We start from the raw sequence: 27,510 nt of genomic DNA, 5'->3' as shown, positions 1-27,510 counted from the left end.
AATTAATAAATAATTTGAACTAAGTTTTACTAGATAGTAACCAATTGCGTATTTAGAACACTCTATTTATACTTAATAATGCTCAATTTTAACAACATCATGATACATTATATAGGACACATAATACCTGAATTTTGAATTACATTAATCAATTAAGATGACCAAAATTTAATTTTACTATATGGTATCCAAGTACGCATTTATTACACTGTTATACTTGATATGCTAATTTTTTGCAAAATCATATATCACATGGGTACATAGTATCTTCATTTTGAATAATAACAATCTATTAAGGTGACCAAAATTTAATTTTACAAGATAGTACATAATTACGCCTTCAAAACATTCTACTCATACCAAGGGGTGGTATATCGTTCCATACCAAAAATCGTATAGTATCGTATCGAAAATTACAATATAAGAAAATATTATACCGATATCGTACCAAAACTTTCGGTATACCAAAAATTGATGTACCGACATTTTGATACATATAAATAGCATACCGATCATACCGAAATTTAACGATATATCAAATTTTCAGTACGGTATCGATATATGCTGTTTTATACACAAAAAAAACTTATATTTTTAAAATTTTAAAATTAAAATTTTTAAAATTTTATTGTTTATAAATATTTTATATTTTTAATTTTCTTATGCTGTTTCGTTATTTTGGTATACCGTTATATACCAAAATTTTAAAATTTCATACTGTTATCGTACCTAAAAATTCGGTATCGTTATCCTTTCGTACCGAAATTTTTGATATAATGAAAGTTAAGTAAATTAAAGTTATCCTTCCGTACCGAAATTTTTGGTATAATGATTAATTATGTTAAAATTGTATTCAATTGGGTCTCGAGCTAGGAACTTTTCGAGTTAGTGGAGTAGGTAAGTTCTTGAAAAATGGTCAAAAATTCGATTATCTCTACCAGCACTTTCACGTGCGAGCATGCTACACAAAGCTTGCCTAGTGTTGTAACCGACTAACGTGATTTGCAGACTATTTTGTTAGCTCAAGGGTTTACCTAGTGTACCGACATATAACGGATGCGGATTGCCACATCATACAAAAAAATTATATACTAAATTGGTATTTAAATTCAGTAGTTAAATTATATCACTTACTTGGGTGACGTAGGAGATTGAGTTTCGAACATTCATAAACAACTCTGTGCACATTTAAATTATTGCATCTTATTATGTTTTCACTATAGTCACCTAGTTTAGTGAGAGCCATTTTTCGCACTATTTTAGTAGCTCTTATTTATCTAGGAAGCTGAGAAAAATAAGTTAAGTGAAAACAGACTATCGATCCCCAACATATATTATGCCGTAAATTTACCACTACACACTCTCTCCAACTAATTTATCCCACATTTTTCTCTCAACTGCTCGCATCATCTATTCTTTTATCATATCTCTTTCCATCAATCTAAAACTGAATTTCATTCATAGCTAATTTTTTTTAGATTTGAAATAAAAAAAGGTAAACAAGCATTTTAAAATTAACAAATTATTCAATATACAATACATTACATTTGTATATAATATTTTACACACGCAACACGTGTGCTCCGTCGCAAGTACTTCTAATGATTGTGCCTTCGAAAATATAAAATGTAAAGTTTTATGGTGTTATTGTAGGTGTTGATGCAGTTACAGTGCGACAAACATATCGTGTGGAGTCAATTCCTTATCATACTTTCTCATCAATTTTTGAGCGTGAAGATACCAGTGTACAACAATCGACAACTTTTGGCCATCGAGGTAACAAAATTTTTTATGTATGATTGTTGTATTTAATATTCGTGTAATTGGTATATACCTCGGATGTTCAATATAAATTTATTTTCCATATCTTTAAATTTTGGTATATTTGGTACATACATCCTGTTGAATTCTAACTTTTGGTGATAACAAAATAATACATCATATTCACTACCTGATGAATAACCTAAACAATAATTCCTACCCTGAGGGACTAAGTAATGAATGAAAATTTTTTGTATGCTCCTAACTTGAATATGAATGATGGAATTATGTGTGAGCAAAAATATGAAGAAGAAAGGTAGAAAAGAAAAGAATGTGAATTTGAAAAAAAAAATGATGAAAAAGATGAAAATAGAATGAAATCAGTGGTGTGACGAAGTTGAGCTAGAATGAGAACGAAAATGAGTTAGAATTTATTGATTGATTATAGCTTACTCCTTTCTTTGAACTGTTATCATTTGTTTGTAGCCATAACCCATGCCTTACATTATAAGCTCATAAGTCCTACTGACCGAGTCACAGTCACCCAATATACTAGTGAAGAAGGGTTGCGAGAATTTATCTTATGAACTGTCGATTGACACTTTTAATGAGTGTGAATGTGATTTTTTTTTATCAAAACACGCACACACTATTTTTCTTTGCATTAAACCGATTGTGAGTGTTTTTGATTGAATGTTCCTTAACTTGATCCTGTGATACCTTGAAAAATTCTCATGATCCATGAATGCGTGAATTGAACTTGGAGGAGAGTACTTTGAAACGTGAGTTGCGGGATTTGTAAGTCTACGAGGTTCACTAGTTTGCGTTTTAATTTTCAAAGGGTTAGTAGGTTTGATATGATTGGATTTGAAAATTTGTCTTTTGGAAACATTGTTGAGGCCATTGATCCATAGTATTTCTTGATTGTTCTTGATTGAGTGCATGAGTATTATGAGTTTTTAGTGTTTGTGTTTTAATTGGTTTTGCTCGGGACTAGCAAACATTTAAGTTTGGGAGAATTTGATAAGTGCATTTTTTGCACTTAATTTGCATTGAGATTTATTGTTAATTGCTTTGTTTCGAGCGAAATTATGCGTTGTTTGTTGTTGTTTGTGTTGAGTGCAAGGATTTACAGGAAATCATGACGTGGTGTCAATTGGAGTAAAAAAAGATCAAGAAAAAGATTGAACAAGCAAGGATGGTTCAAGGAATGAAGGATAAAAAATTATCAAAGCCGAAGCCTATGCGCGCCCGCGCTGCTTGAGGAAAAAATAGGAGTGCACATCCGAAGCATATGCGTGCCCGCGTCGGAGTAGATGTGCACCCGCGCGTCGCGAATCTGCAGCATTCGAGAGCCTGATTTTATATGGATACTTTGTGATTCTTTTGGGCTTATCTTGGACGATTTCTAGGGAAAATAAAAAGGAGTTTTTCTGCACACAATGAGGAGTTAGCCGACGCACAACACACACAAAACCTTGAGAGAACAATCTTGTGAGAATTAAGAGCTTGATTGTGAGATTTCAAGGAAGAACACTCGGAACAAAGACGGAGATCGATCGACTGGACAAAGAAGACCGACTACGAATTTTTTATCTTTCTTTGAACTATTTATTTATTGAATTGATGTCTGGATTGAAAAACATGACTGTGCTTTATTTGAATTTTATCATGAACTAAACTTTTCATAGTCTAGAGGGAGGATGGAACATGGTGTAGACACTTTTACAACTCTTTAATTTTATTGGATTGAATTCTCCTAGATTAATTGTTTTTTTTTCTAGTTTTGATTGTCTTTTCAATTTACTGGCCATAAATTGATCTGTCATATTTATTTGAAATCGTTGCTCGGGAGAGGGAATTTTGAATAGGATCAATAGAAAATACACCGTTAATTATTTATATAGCTCTGGAGAGTGTATAACATTAATGGAGTATTTAGGAAGAACATTGTTTTACACATATCACTAAGACTAGATTTTTAATAGAGATATTGGAATTGAATCTTAGTTGATACATATTATTTGTTGCTCGGGAGAGAGAAGTAATATAATTAAGTGTATTAATTGAATGAAATTCATGAAAATAAGTTAATTAGGAGTAGTTGTTGTCGAAACCAGGTGAAAACATAACCTCTAAACCTTTTTCTCTCATTGATAATTTCTGAAAATTGTGTTCTGCTAACTAAAATTCATTGCTAATTTAATTTTTCTGCAAATCTCTCAATTATTAATTTTCTAAATAAAATTAGGACTATTTTAATTACAAGCACTAAATAATTTTTGCATTACTCCTCGTGGGATCGATACTCTATTCATCATTTTTTTAAAACTTGACAATCGTGCGCTTGCGAGCGTAAATTTCGCAGTAGCTTGGAATAAGGACAGAACAAGAGGTCTCAACTTCTCACCCAACCAAAGCATTGACTACGACTATTGCATGACCATCGGTCGAGGAGGCCTCAAACAAAAAGACAGCAGAACATATCAACAATGAGGTCATGTCTCTATTTGTCAAAAATATTAGTAAATTTTTGCGTAAGAATCAATCAAAATTTACTAAGACATATTACAAAAAGAATGCCGGAATTCGAGTTTAAGTACGATCAATATCAATTTTCATCGGATGATTTTTCTCAACATTTCGCGTCAAAGTTCCATAACCACATCTTTGTTGAAATTTGTAACATTTCGATCAATATTTGCATTTGGATTGCAAATCACCGAAGGGATGCGTCACCTTTTTGAAATGTGAAAATATCGGATGTTGGGCGAAGCACCACTCGAGTTTGTCTTTGAAAGGCTGCCGGATTGTTCATACTTGACTTGAATGATGATGTAGTTGTTGAACTTGTTGTCTTGGTTGAGCCTATTTTCGAAGTTCTTGAATTTTCTCATCGGAATATTCAAAATCAAAGCCATCGACATTGAATTGAGGATACTTGACCTCAGGTGACATGATGCTCTTTTGTTTTTCCTTTGTCACTCCTATTACTTATTCTGGATCCGGATATTTGTATAAATATGAATTTGAAAAATATGAAATTTGAGTAATTATGAAAATAAATCAAAAATTGACTATAAACTAATAAGCGAGACTTGATATTTTTGATAATCAAGAAACTAGAAAGAATTGAGAATTGTGAGAATGAGAGAAAATTGTGTAAAAAAAATTGAAAGAGGTATTTGAAACCGAAAAAATCCAAACCAAAAAAATCAAACACTGAACCGAACCGGTAACCATATTTTATAATTCAAATATAAATCTTAAAACCGAAGTTTATTTGTTTCAGTTTTGGATTATATATGTCAAAACTAAACCGACCGAAAAACTAAAATTTCATTAATTTTATTTATATTTGTATTTATATTATATATGTTATGAGATGATATTTAGTGACCCTAAACCCTAAACCAGGATCGAATCTATGGAAGCATTGGTTTATACATTCCTTTTAGTCTCGACTCTAGGGATAATTTTTTTCGTTATCTTTTTTCGAGAACCACCTAAAGTTCCAACTAAAAAGTGAAATGCTTTTTCATTATCTCAATTGAAGTAACGAGCCACTAGCCACTATGAGTCTAGTGCATATACATACTATATGTATATTGTTACCCCGAGAAAATATTTCAACCCGAGCCTGTTTATAATGGGTCTACCCGATATGGCCCAACATGTCAAGGTCCAGCCCAGTTTGGGCTATGTTGGACTTTGACCAGGGCTGATCATTATGGGTCGATCTAGGCTATTTCTAATGGGTCGCAAGTATTCTTTTCGAGTTCAAGTAGGACTCTGATATATATGAGATAAGCCTGGATCTTTTCAAATATTCACGAGATAGAGATAAGCTTACAAAGGAACCAATGAATGAAGAGTCCTAGTCCATGACATTTTATAATTCGACTAGGTAACTTACTATTTTTCCCCTATAAATACAAGTATTGTTATGGTTGTGATTATTCATTATTCATTATTCATTATTCATTATTCATTACTCACTATTCATCATCATTCTCTCTTACTTTTATATTCACGCACCCATATCTCTCAGTTTTCGCATTAATCATACCCTCTGCCTTCAAGATACTGACTTAGGCATCGGAGGGGTCACGCTGAAAATACTTTCGGCGCCCCTTGACCTAGTTGTTGTTTATGCAGAACTAGGTAATATCCGACCCGACCTATTTCATAAAGGATTTGGAGGATCCAATTTACCAGACCGAACCCGAGGTAAAATTTTGACATCATCAATTGGCGCCGTCTGTGGGAACGACATTTATTCCCATGATTATATGATCTCTACCGTTGAAAAAAGGTGGAAAAATAAAAAAAAAAATCATTCAAACGGCCAAGGAATTGTGATTGTGCAATAATGATTTTTGGACTTTTACTTCACGACTTTGGATCACCGATCTCATTGGGAATTAGAATTTAATATGGGCAATCGGTAATTGATCTCATTGGAAATTAGAATTTAATATCTTCAAGAATGTATTTGCCGAGGCCAATGTCCCTTTGACGGATTGATCAATTATATCTATATTTTATCAGTTGATTGGAGCTATTTCAAGGATTTGCATATTTATGGACTTTAGTGATGGTTTATATGCGTATTTTAAATTGTTCTGTGAAGTTGACCGGACTCATTCATTCTCTTGCTTTTGGCCAACACACTTTTATTTGAGCATACTACATGTTCATATTGCTTGCTATGGATTTATTCGATCTATGTTGCTTGTCTTCTATTCATAATAGCTCCACAGATGAATAGGTTCTTATCATGGCATATACGGCCAAATATAAGCTGCCATATTCGCATACATCGAATCTGTGCATGTCATCATCTTGATAAATATGGTGATATAATATTAATTTCTTGATAATATTTCAATCCCATCTCATAATATTTGTTTGCAGCAACTCATCCCTACACACATCCCTACAACAGATAAGTGTTTATTTTACAATGTTTAATAATGATGAGATTTTTATCTAATTCATAGAGGATTGCAGATCACGGGATACGAATCTCCAAGTCATACATATATCAATCTTGGGCATGCAATCTAGCAGTAAGCCCCTCCAGGATTTATTTATCGGGCATGCAATCTCGCTGTAAGGCCCAATTATATCACATCGGGCATGCCATCTCGCTATAAGGCCCAATTATATCACATCGGGCATGCAATCTCGCAGTAAGGCCCGATTATATCACATCGGGCATGCAATCTCGCAGTAAGGCCCAATTATATCATATCGGGCATGCAATCTAGCAATAAGGCCCAATTTATGGTTCAACACTTTAAAAAGCCCAGGCAGGTCTGGCATTCAAGGACCATATTAGTGGAACTAAAAGCCCAGGAAGGTCTGGCATTCAAGGACCACATCAGTGGAACTAAAAGCCCAGGCAGGTCTGGCATTCAAGGACCACATCAGTGGAACTAAAATCCCAGGCAGGTCTGGCACTCAAGGACCACATCAGTGGAACTAAAAGCCCAGGCAGGTCTGGCATTCAAGGACCACATCAGTGGAACTAAAAGCCCAGGCAGGTCTGGCATTCAAGGACCACATCAGTGAAACTAAAAGCCCAGGCAGGTCTGGCAGTCAAGGACCACATCAGTGGAACTAAAATCCCAAGCAGGTCTGGCATTCAAGGACCACATCAGTGGAACTAAAAGCCCAGGCAGGTCTGGCACTCAAGGACCACATCAGTGGAACTAAAAGCCCAGGCAGGTCTGGCATTCAAGGACCACATCAGTGGAACTCAAAAGCCCAGGCAGGTCTGGCACTCAAGGACCACATCAGTGGAACTAAAAGCCCGGGCAGGTCCGACATTCAAAGTCCACATCAGTGGCCCACATCAGTGGAATACAAAGCCCGGGCAGGTCCGGCATCAAAAGCCCACATTAATGGCATCAAAAAATCCACATCAGTGGCATCATAAATCCACGTAAGTGGTATTCTCCAAAGCCCGACCAAGCTCGGCATCATGTAATCCCACGCAACTCGTGGTTATCTTAAAAGTCCGATCCGCTCGGCAACATCAATTGTTATCTACAGCTCTTTATTTGAGCTCGGTTTCATCAGGTTGTCATCTCTTGCTCTTTATTTGAGCTATGTTCTAATCAGACTTTTATCTAGACCGTTCGTTGAAAACACATCACGCGAATTCAAATCTGGGCTGTCCAAGGAGGCACATGTAGTTCGGGGTCCGGTCTACATTCTTGGTCTAAACTCATTCTTATTTTAGACCAGTTCGGGAGGTACTATTGTTACCCCAAGAAAATATTTCAACCCGAGCCCGTTTATAATGGGTCTACCCAATATGGCCCAACATGTCAAGGTCCAGCCCAGTTTGGGCTATGTTGGACTTTGACCAGGGCTGGTCATTGTGGGTCGATCTAGGCTGTTTCTAATGGGTCGCAAGTATTTTTTTCGAGTTCAAGTAGGACCCTGATATATATGAGATAAACCTGGATCTTTTCAAATATTCACGAGATAGAGATAAGCTTACAAAGGGACCAATGAATGAAGAGTCCTAGTCCATGACATTTTATAATTCGACTAGGTAACTTACTATTTTTCCCCTATAAATACAGGTACTTTTATGGTTGTGATTATTCATTATTCATTATTCATTATTCATTACTCACTATTCATCATCATTCTCTCTTACTCTTATATTCACGCACCCATATCTCTCAGTTTTCGCATTAATCATACCCTCTGCCTTCAAGACACTGACTTAGGCATCAGAGGGGTCACGCCGAAAATACTTTCGGCGCCCCTTGACCTAGTTGTTGTTTATGCAGAACTAGGTGATATCCGACCCGACCTGTTTCATAAAGGATTTGGAGGATCCAATTTACCAGACCGAACCCGAGGTAAAATTTCGACATCATCATATATGTATTTTAAAACTTCTTTTAGCAGAAGAGAAATTCTATCCCCACTCGGACCAAGACAGAACTTTGACTTGTTCAAATAACAATTAAGGTGAAGCAGGGTCAGGAACGACGAATCTCTTTATGATAAACAGATCCATTTTTCAAGTTCGTTATTACGGGTAGTTCCTACAAAGGATCGGACTAATGACGTATACAATACTTGAATTCTCGATGTAGATGCTACATAGTTGGTTCTCATCCTTCAGAGACTACGAGTGTAATAGGAGCATCCGTCGACAAAAGGATCCATACCTTGGGACTTTATGTTCATAATGATGTCATGCTTGCTTTTGGTACTCCGAAAAACGTCAATGATGAATAATCCTTTGAATAATTCTTAGTTGATTGTTGTTTATGTAATTCATTGTTGTTTTTCTAATTCATAGTTGATTAATTGATTGTTGTTTAATGTAATTTTTAGTTGATTTTTTTTTTTGTTTATGTAATTCATTTAAACTTTATTTTTAAAAATTTTACTAAAAAATCATTTAAAAAGATAACATATTATATTTTACAATATATTTATATTTTAATTTTAATAATCGTATCGAAACCAAAATAATCGACCGAAATAATCGAATCGTTTTGATAGAAAACCGAACCGAATCGAAGAAAAATGGTTTGTATATCGGATTATATATTTATAAAACTAAAACCAAAAAAAACAAAAACAGAATCGAACCGGCCGATGAACACCTCTACATTTTATTGTGTTATGTATTATTGATCAAATCGACCAAACCGAACCGTATACACAGGTATATTATAGTATAAAATCGAACCGAAGTAAAACGGTTTGACTTCGGATTACATTTTTCATAAATTGAAAATTCGAACCGAATTTGGACGAATTAAAACTGAACCGACCGATGAACACCCCTAGTTACAACGATTTCGTGGCCGTTGATAGATCCAATGATAACTTGATCGTGGCCGTTGGATTTGTATGCGTGTCCAACCCGACTGGTCCAACCCACCAGGTAGGTGGTTTTCGAAAAGGAAAACTGGGACCAATTCCGGGTCAAGCCCGTTGACTCGATTAACCGGCCGGTTGACCACGGGCCGGTTCCGAGCCTAACCCGTCCCTTGGCCAGGTCTACCCTGATCTCGAGATTCAGGTATTAACACATTTTTACATGTTATGTTGAGCTAACCTAAGGGTTAAGCTTAGTTCCAAGTGTTAACATTTTTACAGGTTATCTTGAGTGACCTTACGTATTCAACTCAACTTCAAGCGTAAACAAAATTTACAGGTTATTTTAAGCTAACCTTATGTGTTAAGCTCGGATTTAGATGTTAACAAAATTTCATTCTATTTTGAGCTTGCCATGCGGACTCAGCTCAAATGTAGAGCCCGTTTGGTTTTAGTAGACAATTAAAAAAAATGCTTTTTTTTTTTAAAAAAAAAAAGTGTTTTAATTAACTCAAATGCGTTTGGATAAATTTTAAGTTCTTTTAAAAGCACTTATTTAAGCCAAAATAAGTGTTTTTTTAAAAGCCTATATTTATAGCTTTTCAAATGTTTTTTTTAAAACTATACTTTAAAAAAGTGCTTTCAATATATTTATCCAAACATAATTATTTCAGCTTTTAATTTAAAAAGTATTGTTAAAAGCCAACTTAAAAAATCACTTATTTTTTAAAAAATTTACGAAAAGCAAACGGGACCGTAGTCAACAAAATTCCATGTTATTTTTAGCTAGACTCACGGGCTCAATTCATATGCAGTTAAAAATGTTTACATGTTATTTTAAGTTGGTCTTATGGGTTTAGCTCAGATCCAGGTGTTAACAAATTGAGCAAGTTATATTAAGCTCACCTCACCGACACAGCTCATATCACAATATTCGTATATTTTATGTCATTGAGCTGACTATATCTCAGCTCAAACAAAGTGTGTTTGGTGAAATTTTTGAGTTGCAAAGCTGACCTTAGAACTAAGCTCGGATCCAAATGTGGGACAAACGGTAACAAAATGACGAGAAACAGAATAATTATCCAGACAACATTAGTACGGATAAGGAAAATTAATTGTTTGCACCCCCACACAGAGACAAAGCGTATTTATCTACATCTATAAAATCAGGGGGGGTTCCTTTAGGAGGATAGCCAGCTGCCTGGAACTGCTCAGTACATCCCTTGAAACCTATGATGAGGTAGTCATATGCTTTGTCAGCGACTATGTCCAGGAACTCATCCGACTTCAGGAAAGCCTCCTTGAAGCCCTCTGCTCTCTTGGCCAGTTCGGCTCAGGCCCCCTCCAGCTCCTGAGTAGCCTCACTGAGCTGCTCCTGCGCTCCCTTGAGTTCCCCTTGGGAGGCTTCCAAATGTAGCTCGGCCACTCGAAGCTCATTCTGCAGCTTCAATAGTTCGGCTTGAAAGCCCATCCTCATGTCCTCCTTCCGGGCTCGGGAGTTGGCCTTCTCCTTCTCAAATGAAAGCTTCAAATCTTCCAGGTTTTTCTCCAATTCGGCAATAGTGGTTTCATAGTTCTTGCAGTCCCGAAAAGATTGCTTCCTTGCGAGAGAAGCTCGGCTGGATACCTCAGCATTAAGGGCGGCAGCCTAAGGTAAAACAAAGATAGGATGAGCAATAAAAGAAACAAAGTAGGGCAGAATTAGCTAAGCACGTCAGTTACCTCGACAGCAGCAGTGTTGGACCGTTGGACGAGTTCATGCCACCCGAGGTTCTTCACATATTCCGCGTCAGCTAGGGAGAGCATATCTCGGAGAACCGAGCCGGCCAGAGGGGTGGGGCCTACCCCCACAATCCGCAGCTCGTCCCGATACATATCCGTAAAGTTGGACATGCACCGGCCCACGGGCGTCTGAGGCCTCTCTGCCCTGACCTGAAGTATCGGCATTACTTCGGGAGCAATGGATTTCCCCGAGTCCAGCTCCACCACCTCAGGGCGGGGGCTGAGTGGAGTACGCCTTTTTTGGTCCCGAGACTATGATCCAGACGGCCAGGGAGTTGCTTCAACTCGGGGCGATGGCGTCTTTGTTTCGGCCGATCTGCCCTCGGACTTCCCCCCTGATTGGACAGCTGCTTTCTTCCTCTCAACGGCTCTGCGAATAGCAGCGTCCATGACTCTTCTCTCTGCACAAACATAACAGAGGTCAACAAAGACAAAAGAAGAGGGAAAAACAAGGTGGTAAGAGCAGGGGACGGTCCATACCTACGCCCGAGCCGGGGGTCGGTAAGGTCGGTTCTTCAGTAAGTTGAGCCCTCTGCCTGTACTCTGCAAATGCGCTTTGGGTTTCTTTCAAAGCCTTGCGGTAACCGTCCATGACATTCTCCTCCAACCGATAGATCAACCCATCTTTCTTTTGCATCTCTTCCATTCTACTCTTGTGCAAACGCTCTATTAGGGAGTCCCGTTTCTGCAACTCGTTGAGCAAGATCTGTTGATTCATATTCGCCTGTTCCAGTGCCTGTTTCCTCTCCTCGAACAAAATCCCAGATTTTGCCACCAGTTGCCGAACTTCTTCCATGCAGGTGTTAAAATCTCGAGGTTTATGGTTCCAAGACTCATTGATCCTCAATCTCTTGTTGCTATCATTGTGTGAATGGTGGTCGATACCAGTGCCATGTTCAATAACCCTTTTACCTGAGGGGTTAAAGAAAGATGCGCTAGGATCCATGCACAGCATATCATCCCTAGTATCCACCGAAGAAGGGTCATGAAGCCGCTCCTGTGAATTAAAGGCAACCTGGTTTGCTTCCATGGCTTGAAGAAAATTACACGTGAGCCCTTCACCATCAAGATCATTAACAGCAGGAAAAACATCACTGCCATCCGCTTCAGTCTCCTCTAACTCATCATCTTTCCCATCCTCAAGGTTGGCAAAGCTTTGACCATCTTTTACGCTACAAGGTTGTAGAAATGCTCTCCCAGATTGTTCTTCCCGTGCAAAAGCCACTGTCCCTGCTCCTTGCCCAGTTCCTCCCGAACTTCATCATCGTCATGATCATTTACATCATCACCACCATCACCATCCACCTTGCATTTCTCAATATCTGTCATCTCAACATCCTGCATATTATCTTCCTTCTCACCATCTTTCCCAAGGGTGAGTTCAATACCTGGTGCCTCCACAACACAACTGTTCTCTCCCTGATCATCCACCATTGCACTACCGGCCATCACGTGCTCCTCATTGATTTCTTTTTCTTCTTCCTTAGTCTCTGCTTCCACCTCCAGCTTTTCGGCCCAGATCCTCCTCCATTGTGAACAGCGATTCACGCTGATACTTCAGCAAGTATTGGATATGCGATGCATAGTAGCAATCCCTCAACTGAACCCCCTGCCTTAACTCATTTTCCACCATGAATCTTATCAACCCAGCCCAATCCACCATGTCAGGGCGCCCTTCCTTTATCAACTTCAACCAATTCGTAACCTTCGACGGTGTCATCCACGTGTCTTCGTGCAAAAGAACCCAGTTCGACACAAACTCCAAAATGAACCCTATCGAATCCTCAGACACATCCTCAGCATCCAACACCTCAGCTTCCTCCACACCAATGCCCCTTTGTTTTCGAGCAGTTGGAAAACGAGGCAGCTTGAACGCATCAGCATAGTTACACCTATTGAAATTAATGCGAAAATTATCGATGTGAGCACACTGACATTTGGGTTCATAAGTAACAACCAACTGCCCAATCAAGTCCGCCCTTATATTCCTATCAAAGTCAATGTGTACAAAATCCCACAGGCCAAGCTTCCTCAAAAGCTTCTCGCGCTTGGAGAAATCAAGAATCTTTACTGGCATGAAGGGAATGGGATTAAATTTTACCTTCAAAGTTTCTAACTTTTGCCCATCGACCAGCGGGTCTCTCAGGTCGGTCTTACCATCCTTTCGCTGAAGCCGTGCTCGCCGAAGCTTCCGGTAGTTGAAGCGTGACACGCGACGGACAACAGAAGGGCCAGCAATAGGCGGCTCATTCTGCTGTTCTTGCTCTTCTTCTCCTCCATCTTCACCGTCGGCGGGGTATAGGTCAGGATTGAATGGTGGCTCGATATGAATTGGGGTTAGGTCTAGGGGAAGAGGGTCCTCAAATACGACGCCGGATCCATGGATCTGTTGCTTCTCTACAGATTGTGAGGGACTTGACATGATTTGCCACCACCCCTCTCCCTCTCCCTTTCTCGCCTTCCTCTGCTCACTCACTCTCTGCAGATAATTAATTAATTATTGTTTTTAAGGAAATTTAATTTAATGCTCTTCTCGTTTGGACTTTTTGGCCCAAATCTAGCAAGGCTGGCCCATCCGTTTTGTTTTCATCTTGTATAAATAAATCCATTTACAAGTTCTTACAAACTGTTTCATCCAAGAAAATCCTTGTATGTGTCTGTAACAAATGTCTTAATTTTATTTGTGTGACATATATTTTAAAGTATTTTAGATAATTGGTGAGACAAATGATACTCGCATGGTTTGGTTTGGTGTATTATTAATCTATGTATAACTTATCTCATTCAATCTCGCATTATTTTCGTCATATTATTTATCTATTTATTAATTACTAATTTTATATCAATTAAATCAAATAAACTATAATCTATACATCAAATCAAATCAAATAATATATTAAATTTTTTTTATTTTTAATTACATTATATTACTTATTTATGTATTAGTTATCTTATCACTAAAACCAAACGATGTCTAGAAGTATGGGATAAATGTGATATGTAGTGGTTGAAAATTTATCATTGGCCAGAAAAGATTAATTAACAACTATAAAATCTTATAAAATGAGCATGATGTTTGAGGTGGTTACCACATATATTTTTTACCACATAAATCATAGATTAGGTGTATTTGTTGTTTTTATTGCCAGTTAGGGTTCAAGCCCATGTATTCATGATTACGATCTTATTCCCTATCAGGGCCATTTCAGACTAGACTTCTCATAAAATAAGACTAAATGGGCCCCAAAGTATACTTCCAAAAATATGGATTATTGGGCTCGGGTCGGGTTAGACCCGTATATTTTTTAGGGACATCAATTGTACCTCCCCCTACTGGTCTAAAGAAGTATGAAATTTAGACCATATAGTCCTCTGACCGGACCCCGAGCCCCATATACCCTGTGTGTAATGTAATATATCACAATGTGTTTTCTGTGAACGGTCCGAATCTCGATCCTTGTCGTGTGCTTTCTCTGGACGGCAGAGATCTCGCGATGGTACAGTTTTCGAGAGATTCCCTGAGTGACGCGGCTCACCCCGGACCGCTGATCAAGATTATCATCAGACGGTCAAGATCAATTCAATCCTCCTATAAATAGGGCGGTAAAAAAAACTTCATTTTTCACCTTTACAGCGTGGGCGTTACTCTGTCAAAATTCCGTGAGGTACCCCGACCCGAGCCACTATTCCTGTTTCATTTCTGATCGGTCAACCATCGAGCTCATCTTTTATACTTTTCGATCAATCAACTTCTTCTGTAAGTTTTTTTTATTTTAAATATTAAATTAAGATTTCTTCCCCGGACGAAAATACTGTCCGGGAAATAGTTGCTTTTATCGAATCTCCTCTCCCTCACGAGGCATCAGAGCATTCTGCCTCTTCAGGGTCAGATGCCGACCCGAGTCCCGCCAAGACTTGGGATGCTAAGATGCGAAGGCTTCACGCCCTCAAAACTGATGAGGCCCGACTAAGATCGGAAGGCAAACATTGGTTCCAAATCCTAGCCTCCCACCTTAGTCCAGACATAGGCCCAACTATTAGGGACAGGTCAGGCATGCCTGATACTTATGACTTATTGCTTCCGCGTCGTAGGGACCGGGCTCATAGGCCTCCTGAAGGATACTTAAGCTTTAGCCTAGATCAAGTGAAAATGGGCCTGAGGTTCCTCATCCAGAACATCATTTTGGCCCTGTGTCAATATTTTTTTATATGTCCGAGCCAGCTTACTCCTAACTCTTTTGGTATCTTTAGGAGTTTTATTCTGTTTTTTCCGAGTCCCCTTAGACATAGGAAACTTCACCAAATTTCTTCAAATTAAGAAAACCGCCCTGGGCCGGTTTTATATTTCCCTCCGTTCTGAATACCAATTTCTAAAAAGGAAACCAAGCTCCCACAAAGGTTGGAATAATAGATATTTTTTTGTCCGACCCGAGCCCGAGCAGCCCTGGCTATGCCGTTCAAACTGGGCTATGAATTTTATTTCTCCTGATCCTCCTGCTCAGCCCAGCCACAATTTCACCAACTTCTTGGCCACCCTTTCTGTTAAAATCTTCAATATCGAGAGTTTGATCAAGGATGATCTCTTATGCACATATGGCTTCTGTAGAAAGGGAATAGAAGTCCAGGGTGATTTAGGTAGGAATACTTAACCATTTAATCATTCGTTACTTTACTCTCCCGTGCCCCCTTATTTATTTATTCTCCTCCCCCCTTTTTTTTTTTTAACCTTGTTATATATATATGTACATATATAAATTTTTTCAGACGACCGGATAGCTCAAGCGGGGATGCCAGCCGACTTCCGAGCCGCGGCCAAGAGGTTGAAAAGAAAAAAACCTGAGGCCTCTGCGGAATCTATCACTGAATCCGACCCTCGTATTCCCGAGCTGGAACTCAAGAAGACTTCTAAGAAAGTCCGAGGAGATGAAACCCTGAACAAGACTGAGCCCCTTTCTCGGGCTAACATCGCTGCCTCCGAGAAGGGGAAAGAGAAAGCTTACATTGATCTTGGGTCCCTTCCCGAGCATATGGAACGAGGTGATCCCGACCACCCCTACAGCCCAGGAGTTTCCTTCTTTGCCCGACCGGACCAGTCCGGGAGCTTGAATATTATGCAGCACATGGTATCTACAGAGGACCTAGAGATAGTTCGGGCGGTACCAGATAAAGAGGCTGAGGAGTCTCTGGCCTTGGCCCTCATGCAGGTAATTTTTTGGGTTAATTATAAACTTGAAAAATTAATTTTATCATTTTTCCTATGAATGATACATTATATTTCTCTTTCTAGGTTGTCGTCTGGTCGGGGGAGATTACTGCCCGCGCCTATAAGGCCCGTGCTGAGCATTCTTTGAATCAAGATGCCTTGGTGAAGCGGATAGCTGCATTGACTGGACAGATTCGTGATATCAAAGCTGCTCATAACCAGGAAGTGTATGATTTGAGGTCGGATATTGAGACAGCTCAAGACGGGTGGGATGAGGCCAAGAAGCGTATTACCGAGCTCGAGGCTGTTCTGGCTACCAAGGATAAGGAGTTCGAGGTCGGATGGTCAAAAAGGAAGGAGGATTTTATCAATTCCTCTGATTTTTCCGACCTTTGCGCTGAGAAGAATGTGGCATTCTTTGAAGATGGCTTCAAGGGATGTTTGGCCCAGATCAGGGCTGAAGGATATTCTGAGGCTGAACATCCTTTTTCCTCCCTTGACTCAGCCAAAGCCTTAGATGACTTGCCTGACGAGGAGGGGAGATCCGAATGGGAGGAGGCTGACCAGGAGGAAAAAGAGCCCGAGCAAAAGGAGGATGCTGCTCCTTAATGTTTTTTTTCTTTTAATGTTGAAAACAATGTTCCGAGCAAGTTCCATTTCTAGACCCTGCGCGTTCTTCTTTTTGGTTTTTAATTTATTTCGTATTATGAATGGATGACCCGTGTTGGATGTATAAATTTTTCAGAGCTTTGCCGAACATAATTTTAATTCCCGAGCTAGAATGATAACAAAATTTTGCTGAGTATTGAATAAATTCCTGAGCTGGAACTTTAACAAAATTTTTCCAAGTATTGAATAAATTCCCGAGCTGGAATTTTAACAAAATTTTGCCAAGTATAAAAGTAATGCCCGAGCTGGAATGATAACAAAATTTTGCCAAGTATTGAATAAATTCCCGAGCTGAAATTTTAACAAAATTTTGCTAAGTATAAAAGTAATGCCCGAGCTGGTATGATAACAAAATTTTGCCAAGTATTGAATAAATTCCCGAGCTGAAATTTTAACAAAATTTTGCTAAGTGTAAAAGTAATGCCCGAGCTGGTATGATAACAAAATTTTGCTGAGTATTGAATAAATTCCTGAGCTGAAACTTTAACAAAATTTTTCCAAGTATTGAATAAATTCCCGAGCTGGAATTTTAACAAAATTTTGCCAAGTATTGAATAAATTCCCGAGATGGAATTTAACAAAATTTTGCCAAGTATTGAATAAATTCCCGAGCTGGAATTTTAACAAAATTTTGCTAAGTGTAAAAGTAATGCCCGAGCTGGTATGATAACAAAATTTTGTCAAGTATTGAATAAATTCCCGAGCTGGAATTTTAACAAAATTTTGCTAAGTATAAATGTAATGCCCGAGTTGGTAATCCTTTATGATACACTATTTAATATAAATTTTAATCGGATCCCAAAGTTCGTGGTGATTGCCCAACTGATCGGGCTAAAATTTTTTATTTTGACCTCAAATGGGTGGTGTGTGCCGAGCTTATCAGGCTTTAATCTTGATCACGAATGGCTTGGTGAGTGTCGAACTGTTCGGGCTTTAATTTTGACCACGAATGGCGTGGTGAGTGCCGAGCTGGTCGGGCTTGGTTTCTGACCACGAATGGCGTGGTATGTGCCGAACTGGTCGGGCTTTAATTTTGACCACGAATGGCGTGGTGAGTGCCGAACTGGTCGGGCTTTAATTTTGACCACGAATGGCGTGGTGAGTGCCGAACTGTTCGGGCTTTAATTTTGACCACGAATGGCGTGGTGAGTGCCGAGCTGGTCGGGCTTGGTTTCTGACCACGAATGGCGTGGTATTTGCCGAACTGGTCGGGCTTTAATTTTGACCACGAATGGCGTGGTGAGTGCCGAACTGGTCGGGCTTTAATTTTGACCACGAATGGCGTGCTGAGTGCCGAATTGATCGGGCTTGGTTTCTGACCATGAATGGCGTGGTATGTGCCGAATTGATCGGGCTTGGTTTCTGACCACGAATGGCGTGGTATGTGCCGAATTGATCGGGCTTGGTTTCTGACCACAAATGGCGTGGTATGTGCCGAATTGATCGGGCTTGGTTTCTGACCACGAATGGCATGGTATGTGCCGAATTGATCGGGCTTGGTTTCTGACCACGAATGGCGTGGTATGTGCCGAATTGATCGGGCTTGGTTTCTGACCACGAATGGCGTGGTATGTGCCGAATTGATCGGGCTTTAATTTTGTTTGACAAAACATGTCATTTTTTTTTATTGATAATTCACAAAACATATCTCAAAGATTTAAGAAATAACAGAAGAACTTAACTACTACTACTATCGAACTTAAAACAAAAAATAACAAAATAACTCACAACCCCATGCTCTTTATGAGGTCGGTTGTCCTAACCCTGGTTGGGATCTTAGGAGTAATATTTCTTCAAATGTTGAGCATTCCACGGCCTTTTTCCTTTCTTTCCTTGCGAATCTTCCAAGTAATAAGCAGCCACTCCTGCTTTCCCTACCACCTTGAAGGGTTCTTCATATTTCGCATCTAGTTTTCCTCTCTCCCCATGGTGTTGAATTTTCCTCATAACCAAGTCCCCCTCTTGAAAGGCCCGAGGGTAGACCCGTTTGTTATAGGCTCGGGTCATTCTTTTAAAATAAGCTGTTAACCGAACCGCTGCTCTAGCTTGGTTTTCTTCCACCAAATCTAAATCCATGGCCCTCAGTTTATTGTTATCCGGGCCGTAGGCTATGACCCGGGCACTTTCTTCTCCAATCTCAGCAGGAAGGACTGCCTCCGTCCCGTACACCATATTATATGGTGTTTCATCCCTCCCGGACCTTGTTGTAGTTCGATAAGACCATAATACGGATGAAAGCTCATCCACCCATTTTCCCTTAGCTGAATCTAACCTGGTCTTGAGTATTTGAACAATAGTTTTGTTAGTAACCTCCACTTGTCTATTCCCTTGGGGGTAAGCAACAAATGTAAAAATTTGTTCAATTTTCATCTGTTTACACCAAGCTTGGACCTTAGAGCCACAAAATTGTCTTCCATTGTCTGATATGAGCCTGCGCGGTATTCCGAACCGACAAACAATATTCTTCCATAAGAAATTCAAGACTTCTTTTTCTGTGATTTTGGCTAATGGCTCGGCCTCGACCCACTTTGAAAAATAATCCACGGCCACCAATAAGAATTTTCTCTGACCCGTGCTGACCGGGAATGGCCCAACAATATCCATTCCCCATTGATCGAAAGGACAGGCGGCTACTACTGCCTTTATAAACTCCGCAGGCCTCCACTGTAAATTGGCATGCCTCTGACAATTGTAGCATGAATTGACCATGACGGAAGCATCCTTCTTCATAGTGGGCCAGAAGAAACCGGCCAGGAGGGCTTTTCGATCTAGGGCTATGCTACCCAAGTGATTCCCACAACAGCCTTCATGAATCTCTCGCAAAACATAATTAGCTTCATCCGGGCCAAGACACTTGAGCAGAGGTTGAGAGAATGACCTTTTGAAAAGTATCTTGTCAACCATCACAAAACGCAAAGCTCTCCTTTTAATTTCCCGAGCCTTCTTGTTATCGTTCGGGAGCTCATCCTTAGTCAAATATTTGTGGATGCCATACCTCCAATCTCCTTCAGGTACGTCTGCTATCAGGTCGTCCAAACTTTCAAGTTGAGATACCAGTTCTTTCCCTTTTAGTCCGGGCTCGAGTGGCTCACCCACGGAACTTGCGAGACGAGCCAAGTGATCAGCTTTCGTATTTTCAGTTCTTGGGATCAACTCCATAGTGAGCTCGGTAAACTCTTCCTTAGCTTTATCTAATGCTTGAGCATATTTTATCATCTTTTCATTCTTGGTTTCAAACTTCCCCTTGCTCTGTTGTATGGCCAATTGTGAGTCTGAATAAAGGGTAGCTCGGGATATACCAAGATTCCGAGCAGCCTTTAGTCCGAGCAGGAGGGCTTCATATTCTGCTTCATTATTAGATGCTCGGAAATCCAACCTTATCGAGATGTTGGTTTCCTCGCCCCAGGGTGATATTATCACAATCCCAACCCCGCTTCCTGTTTGACAAGATGATCCATCTACAAATATCTTCCAATGGTCCTCTTGCTTTAACTGAATAGTTTCTGCCAAGAAATCAGCTAGGGCTTGAGCTTTGATGGCAGTACGGGGCTCAAATTTTATGTCGTACTCACTTAACTCTGTAATCCACTTGATCAGTCTTCCCAATGCATCTGGGTTGGCTGCAATTTTCCCCAAGGCACTATTGGTAAGAACAGTGATCGGGTGGGATAAGAAGTAAGTTCTCAATTTTCTAGCTGTAATGACGAGGGCCAGAGCTAACTTTTCTTGAGTCATATAATTGAGTTCTGCTCCCTTCAGGGCATGACTGACAAAGTAGACCGGTAGATGATTCACCCCCTCCTTCCGAACCAGGACCGAGCTTGCGGCCCGGGGTGTGACAGCCAGATACACGAAGAGATCCTCTCCCTGTGCTGGTTTGTTCAAAACCGGTAACTCTTTTAGATACTTTTTCAACTCTTGGAAAGATTTCTCACTCTGTTCATCCCATTCAAAATTTTTAGTTTTTCTGAGTGCTTTGAAGAACAGGAAACTCTTATCTGCTGATCTTGATATGAAGCGAGCCAATGCGGCAATCCTTCCAGATAGCCTTTGTACCTCCTGTATATTTTTGGGCGACTCCATAGAGATAATGGCTTGAACTTTTTCCGGGTTAGCTTCAATTCCTCTCCTAGTGACCATATATCCCAGAAATTTCCCAGTCTGAACCCCAAATGTGCACTTGCTCGGGTTTAACTTTAATCGATAATCACGTAGTGTCTGGAATGTCTGGGTCAGGTCGGCAATGAATTGATGAGCTGTTCGGGTTTTGACCAAAATATCGTCCACATATACTTCGATGTTTTTGCCTATTTGTTGCTTGAAAACTTTGTCCATTAGTCTTTGATAAGTGGCCCCAGCATTCTTGAGCCCAAAAGACATAACCACGTAGCAATAAGTTCCTGTAGAGGTGACAAAACTCACCTTATCTTGATCTTGCTTAGCCAGGGGAATTTGATGATACCCCTGATAAGCGTCCAGAAAACACAATAACTCATGCCCAGATGTGGAATCCACCAACTGGTCTATTCGGGGCAAGGGATAACAATCTTTCGGACAGGCCTTGTTTAGATCACGAAAGTCTACACACATGCGCCATTTACCCGAGGACTTGTGTACCAAGACCACATTTGACAACCAAGTCGGAAAATATATCTCCTGAATGTGTCCGGCCTTCAAGAGTTCCTCAACTTTCCCCTGAATCACAGCGTCTTTTTCAGGCCCAAAATGTCGTTTTTTCTGAATAATAGGGCGGTAGTCTCGTATAACATTCAACTTGTGCTCCATTACTTCTCTCCGTACTCCCAAGAGGTTGGATACGGACCAAGCGAAGACGTCTTTGTTCTCCATCAAACATTGTATTAGCTGTTCTTTAAGAATAGGTTCTAGCGTCCGAGCAACCTTGACCGAACCAGTTGGGGGGCAGATTATGATCTCTTCACACTCTTCCTCAGCCATAACAGGGGCGTTTTCTTCCAATAAGTTTACTTGTTCCCGATCTCTCAGCCCGGGTCGGTCATCATGGTTGATTTTAACCGCCTTTTGTTCTATTCGTACCTCTTCCATATAGCACTTTCGAGAAATATTTTGATCTCCCTGGACTTCTCCCACTTCATTACCCACAGGAAATTTTATTTTTTGATATAGTGCGGAAGCCACGGCCATGAACGTAGTCATGGCTGGTCTTCCCAAGATAACATTGTATGCTGATAGTGCATCCACGATAATAAAGCTGACAATCCGAGTTTTACTTGTACGATCCTTGCCCAAAGTAAGCGGCAAATTGATCAATCCAGTAGGTCGGATGGCATGACCCGTGAACCCAAACAACGACGTCACCACCGGATCTACCTTTTATTCCCTCAAATCCATCTGGTTTATGGTTTCTTGGAACAGTACATTGACCGAGCTTCCCGAATCCACAAAAATTCGGGCTACATCATAATTAGCGACCAGAGCTCGAATAACCAATGCATCATTATGAGTAGTATCCGACAAACCTTTCAAATCACCCGGGCCAAAGGAAATGGTCGGGCCTGTTCTAACCACCTGGTCAGCTATCTCCATGTTGCTCAATTTCCGACTACTTGTCTTCCTTGCCCTATTGGAATCTCCATCAGTCGGTCCCCCAGATATGATTGATAACACCTTTTGTGGGAGGGGGTGGTCCCTGGTTATTCCCGGGCTGATTTTGGGTCGGGCGTTGGAAATTTCCCTGGGGTGGACTAGGTCGGGGTCTTGGTGCGTAATGATCAGGACCTTCGTGACTCCTTTTATTCGAGGGATATCCTCCTTTTTGTCGTGCCAACCTATCCCTCATCCCTGGCTCCTGTTGTATTATTCTTTCAATTTCCTGCTCCAGTTGACGACAATCATTAGTATTGTGCCCATACTCATTGTGAAAGTCACAATACTTGTCAGACTTTGGTCTACGGGGCCCCTGCTCGCTCCATGGAGGTCTCTGTAGAAGTCTTTTTTCTTCACATATTCGCATAGCTTGAGTTTTACCCATCTTTAGAGGAGTGAAAGAAGTGAATTGCCCAAGCAGCTCGGGTCGGGGAGATGGTCCCATCCTCCGAGGTGTGTTAGGGGCCCGGGCGTTCTTCGGACTTGGTGGCCTGTCCATCCCATTATTCATACGAGAAAATTGTACCTCCTCTAGATTCACATATTTTTCGGCCCGAGCAAGCACTTCATCGTAAGTAGACGTCGGTTTTTTGATCAAGGATTTAAGAAAATCCCTTGTAGCAAGTCCTTGGGTAAAGGCACTGATAAGCAGGTCAGTGGTGGCAGTAGGTACTTCCAGGGCCAAGGCACTAAATCAACGAACATATACTCGCAAATCTTCTTGACCTTGCTGTTTGATAGCAAAAAGACTAAGAGTAGTCGTAGGGTGTTTTTTGCTACTAGCAAAGTGGTGTAGGAAGGCCTTGCTGAAATCCTTGAACTCCTTGATATCTCCTTGGCGTAATAAGTTGAACCATTGTTGAGCCGGTCCTATCAAAGTATTGAGAAAGACCCGACACTTGATCGGGTCAGAATATCTGTGCAACAACGCCGCATTCTCAAAACGGGACAGATGCTCATCCGGGTCCCCTTTCCCATCATATTCCCCAATATGCGGAAATTTAAAGTTTTTGGGGAGTTCGGACTCTAATATTTCAGGAGAGAAGGGAATGTTCCGCACTGGTGTGGCTAGGTATCCGGATTGTTTCTTCTTTAAGAGCTCCATCTCTTCCTTCAGTTTCCTGATTTCTTCTATCTGCGTGTTCTGAACTGGTGGTGGGGGAGGGGGATTGGTTTCCACCCTTGCCGCCATAGCTCTTTCGATAGCAGCGGTGATAAGTTGATTTATTTCTTCGTTGACTCCATTTGCATCAGCCATCTCAACTCTTTTTCTTCAATTTCCCACAGACGGCGCCAATTGATGATGTCGATTTTTTCCTCCGGGTTCGGTCTGGTAGAGCGAATCTCCAAATCTTCACAAAATTGGGTCGGGTCAGGCACGACGGAGCTCTGCACAGACGAAAGCTAAGTTAGGGGGCGCCGAAGGTGTTTCGGCGTGACCCCTCTGATGCCTAAGTCAGTGCTCGAAAGTAAAAGAGCGTGACTATAAGGAAGAACAAGAGAATATGCATGCGTGAGTGTGTGAGCAAGAGGTGAATATAATAGATGAATCAATAAATCATGAACCATACCTGTATTTATAGGGATTTGGAGGGGTAGGTTACCTTGTCAAGGTAGAACATGTGTTAGAGCAGGACTCTACTCGGGTAAGAGCCCTAACCAAGTAGGATTCTAATATTAATATAAAGATAATATCAAATATTGGATTCATAAGATATTATCCTTATCTGTTGATGATCTTTATGTGCTCGAGAGTAGTGGAAGGTTCTAGATATTGGACCCTTCTTGGGCTCGGGTCGGGCTCCAACCATACCAGTTAGGGTTCAAGCCCATGTATTCATGATTACGATCTTATTCCCTATCAGGGCCATTTCAGACTAGGCTTCTCATAAAATAAGACTAAATGGGCCCCAAAGTATACTTACAAAAATATGAATTATTGGGCTCGGGTCGGGTTAGACCCGTATATTTTTTAGGGACATCAGAATTTATCTTGTTCACCGATACACCAAATCAGTTTTTCTAAGCAGTAGTTAATTTTATTTATTTTTTAATAAATGGATTATATATATATATGAAAAATGATTTCTCTTTTAGTAGTTTTCGATTATTTTGGTCCACCTTATGGTATCGAAAAATGATGATATGATATCTAAAAATGATGTCGTGAAGCCAAAAACTGCTGATATATATCACGTCAGCAATTGCATCAAAATTAAGAATGACAATAGGTCGGGTCTAAACTCGATCCCGCATTGAACCGGGCCCGACGGGGTGGGTCAAGACTCGGCCAAGAGGATCCACATGCGGGTCCGAAGCGGGTCCCGGGTTTGGTCGGATCCGTCCCGCAAAAATTATATATATTAATATATAAATATAAAATATATATGTACATATATTAATAATATATAATTATATTTTTTATATTAAATGATCAATGTTTTATTACTAATTTGAGTTTATAATATTTTTGGATTGGAATAATTTTAATATATTATAATATTTTTAATATGAAAATATATTGTTATAATTTTTTATTAATTATTAATTAAATTAAAAATGATATATTTTAGCTTGTGAAATATTTTTTGTTCTAAATATTATTAATATAAATTCTAAAAATAAATTTAATGATGGTTTGTTAATTTTTTAACTTATTTAAAATTTTTATTTAATAAAAATTAAATTATATTTAATTTGGCGGATCGGGCGGGTCCAAGGGGAGGCGGGACGAGTCTCGGGTTTGTCCGAACCCGGGGCGTTGCCATTTTCATTCAAAATAACCAAAAATTTATAGTGTACCAAAACATGCAAATTTAAAAAAATTAATGAACCAAAATCAAAAAATAACAAGTTAATGGACTAAAAAAATTATTTTCATATTTATATATAATTAATAGATCTCTTGTAAGACGGTTGGGTCAACCGTACGCCATACTTACAATGAAAAGTAATATTTTTCACGAGTGACACAAATAAGATATCTGTGTCACAAAATTATTCTATGAGAACGTCAAACATAAGTTTTGTGTGTGTGTGTGTGTGTATATATATATATATCGATTAGCTAGGGTTGGGTTAATATTAGATGTTTCAAAACGGGATAGTGGAACGGACCGACCTACAACCCGTCGCAACTTACCATTAGACGAACCAGGCCACATTTAAGTAGGTTGGGAAACACCAACTCAATCCACCTATTATTTTAGGTGACGGGACTGGAAAACCCCGCGTACTACGTGTAATTTGAAGAGTTTTAAATGGCCGACCTGCAACAAATCATTAAGTGGGGCAAGACAGTTCGACCTAGCTTTTAGACGAGTTGAAAAATGACCAACTCAACTTCACTTAATTTGTACGACGGGGACGAGTTTAAATAAATTTTGACAATTGATGCGATTAGTTTTATTTTGACAATTGATGCGATTAGTTTGTTATTTTCCTCATTCCAATTCCATCGAAGGATTTATAAAATATTTTTGTTTTCTTTAAAATACTAATATCTCATGGATTCAATAATTCAATGTACGAGCCTAAAAGTTTTGAAAAGGACAATAATTTATATTGTTGTCGTAGAAATTAGTGCGTCCATTTTGGCTGCATCCATCACTGTGAAATGAAATGCACGTTGGGAATATCTTGATCGGATCCTTAGAGGTGTCCAAAATAAACCAGTTCGTCAATAAGATACAAGTCGTTTCGAAAAATATCAAGTTTGGATTGTGTGTTTTTGTATTCGTGTCGAATCGGATTTACCTGAAAACTAACTCGAAAAATTTATCGGGTTCGGGTCAACTCGAGATGACCCAAAATTTCAATCATTATTATTTTTATATAAAATTAAAAAAAATGTATTTTATTTTTATATATTATATGTTTGAGAAAAAAATTTATTGTATAATGATATAATAAATTTTTGTCGTTTAATGCTTATTTTATACAATTTTGATTTTTAAAAAATATTTTTTTATTAAATATACTTTAAATTTTTTAAAACTAGACTTTCAAATTTAAATTATATATAAGTTTAGATTTTGTTATTATGTGTTTAAATTAAATATTATTATTACTATTGTGTTTTTGAATTTTTTAAAATTATTTTATTAAAAAAGTAAAAATAAAATCGGGTTTGAAATAAACGGTGTACGTGGTTTGTTATGTGAACGCATGCAGTATTGTACTTGGTGTTGTAACACCAACAAGAACACAGGCCAGCGAAAATTTAAAGCGTAAATAAAACACAAGTAAATAATTTTGCACGGGTATAAAAACTCGGGTGCCTTAGGGCTAAATATCACTAGAAAACGAAAGGTCAGTCTTACAAACCAATACTAGCGATTTTATGAAAAATCAATAAATCCTAAATTTCTCAACAAGTTGAGAAATCAAACTTGCATCCTAAATAAATCAGAGTAAAAACAATAGATGCAACTCCCATAGCCTAAATTGAAGAGACACAAAAAAATCTTCAACAACACAGTTCCCACAATGTTGTCTTCGATGTCTTCAACACTAACGAAAACACGGGGACAAGCAACAATGAAGGTTGCAAAACCTTGCTTCAGAATCTTTAAATTCTTCAATGGAATTCTTCAGATTATGCGCAG

At 39.3% G+C, this 27,510-nt stretch overlaps 1 protein-coding gene across 1 annotated transcript; it reads right to left on the bottom strand.

The window, feature by feature from the left end:
• Window positions 1-10,656: 10,656 nt before the first annotated feature.
• On the bottom strand, window positions 10,657-13,971 carry LOC140890006 (uncharacterized). Its single transcript, XM_073297754.1, has 5 exons — window positions 12,907-13,971; window positions 12,696-12,794; window positions 11,887-12,654; window positions 11,347-11,807; window positions 10,657-11,272 (listed from the first exon to the last, which is right to left on the bottom strand). The coding sequence occupies exons 1-4, from the start codon at window positions 13,826-13,828 to the stop codon at window positions 11,659-11,661; spliced, it is 1,938 nt and encodes a 645-aa protein (XP_073153855.1). The 5' UTR covers window positions 13,829-13,971; the 3' UTR covers window positions 10,657-11,272; window positions 11,347-11,658.
• Between the last annotated feature and the right edge of the window lie 13,539 nt (window positions 13,972-27,510).

The sequence above is a fragment of the Henckelia pumila genome, chromosome 3, assembly GCF_033568475.1.
Source record: "Henckelia pumila isolate YLH828 chromosome 3, ASM3356847v2, whole genome shotgun sequence".
In the NCBI taxonomy this organism is placed as follows: Eukaryota; Viridiplantae; Streptophyta; class Magnoliopsida; order Lamiales; family Gesneriaceae; genus Henckelia; species Henckelia pumila.
Note: the sequence above shows the minus strand (reverse complement) of the source record. Positions and strands in the feature narration are given on the sequence as shown.

Bases quoted from the DNA above. Each gene is read 5' to 3' on its own strand.
- LOC140890006 (XM_073297754.1), bottom strand. From the start codon at position 13,828: ATGTCAAGTCCCTCACAATCTGTAGAGAAGCAACAGATCCATGGATCC. The intron at 12,655-12,695 runs GTGATGATGTAA...GAAGTTCGGGAG, and splicing joins CAAGGTGGATGGTGATGGTG to GAACTGGGCAAGGAGCAGGG. The intron at 11,808-11,886 runs GTATGGACCGTC...ATGTTTGTGCAG, and splicing joins GACCCCCGGCTCGGGCGTAG to AGAGAAGAGTCATGGACGCT.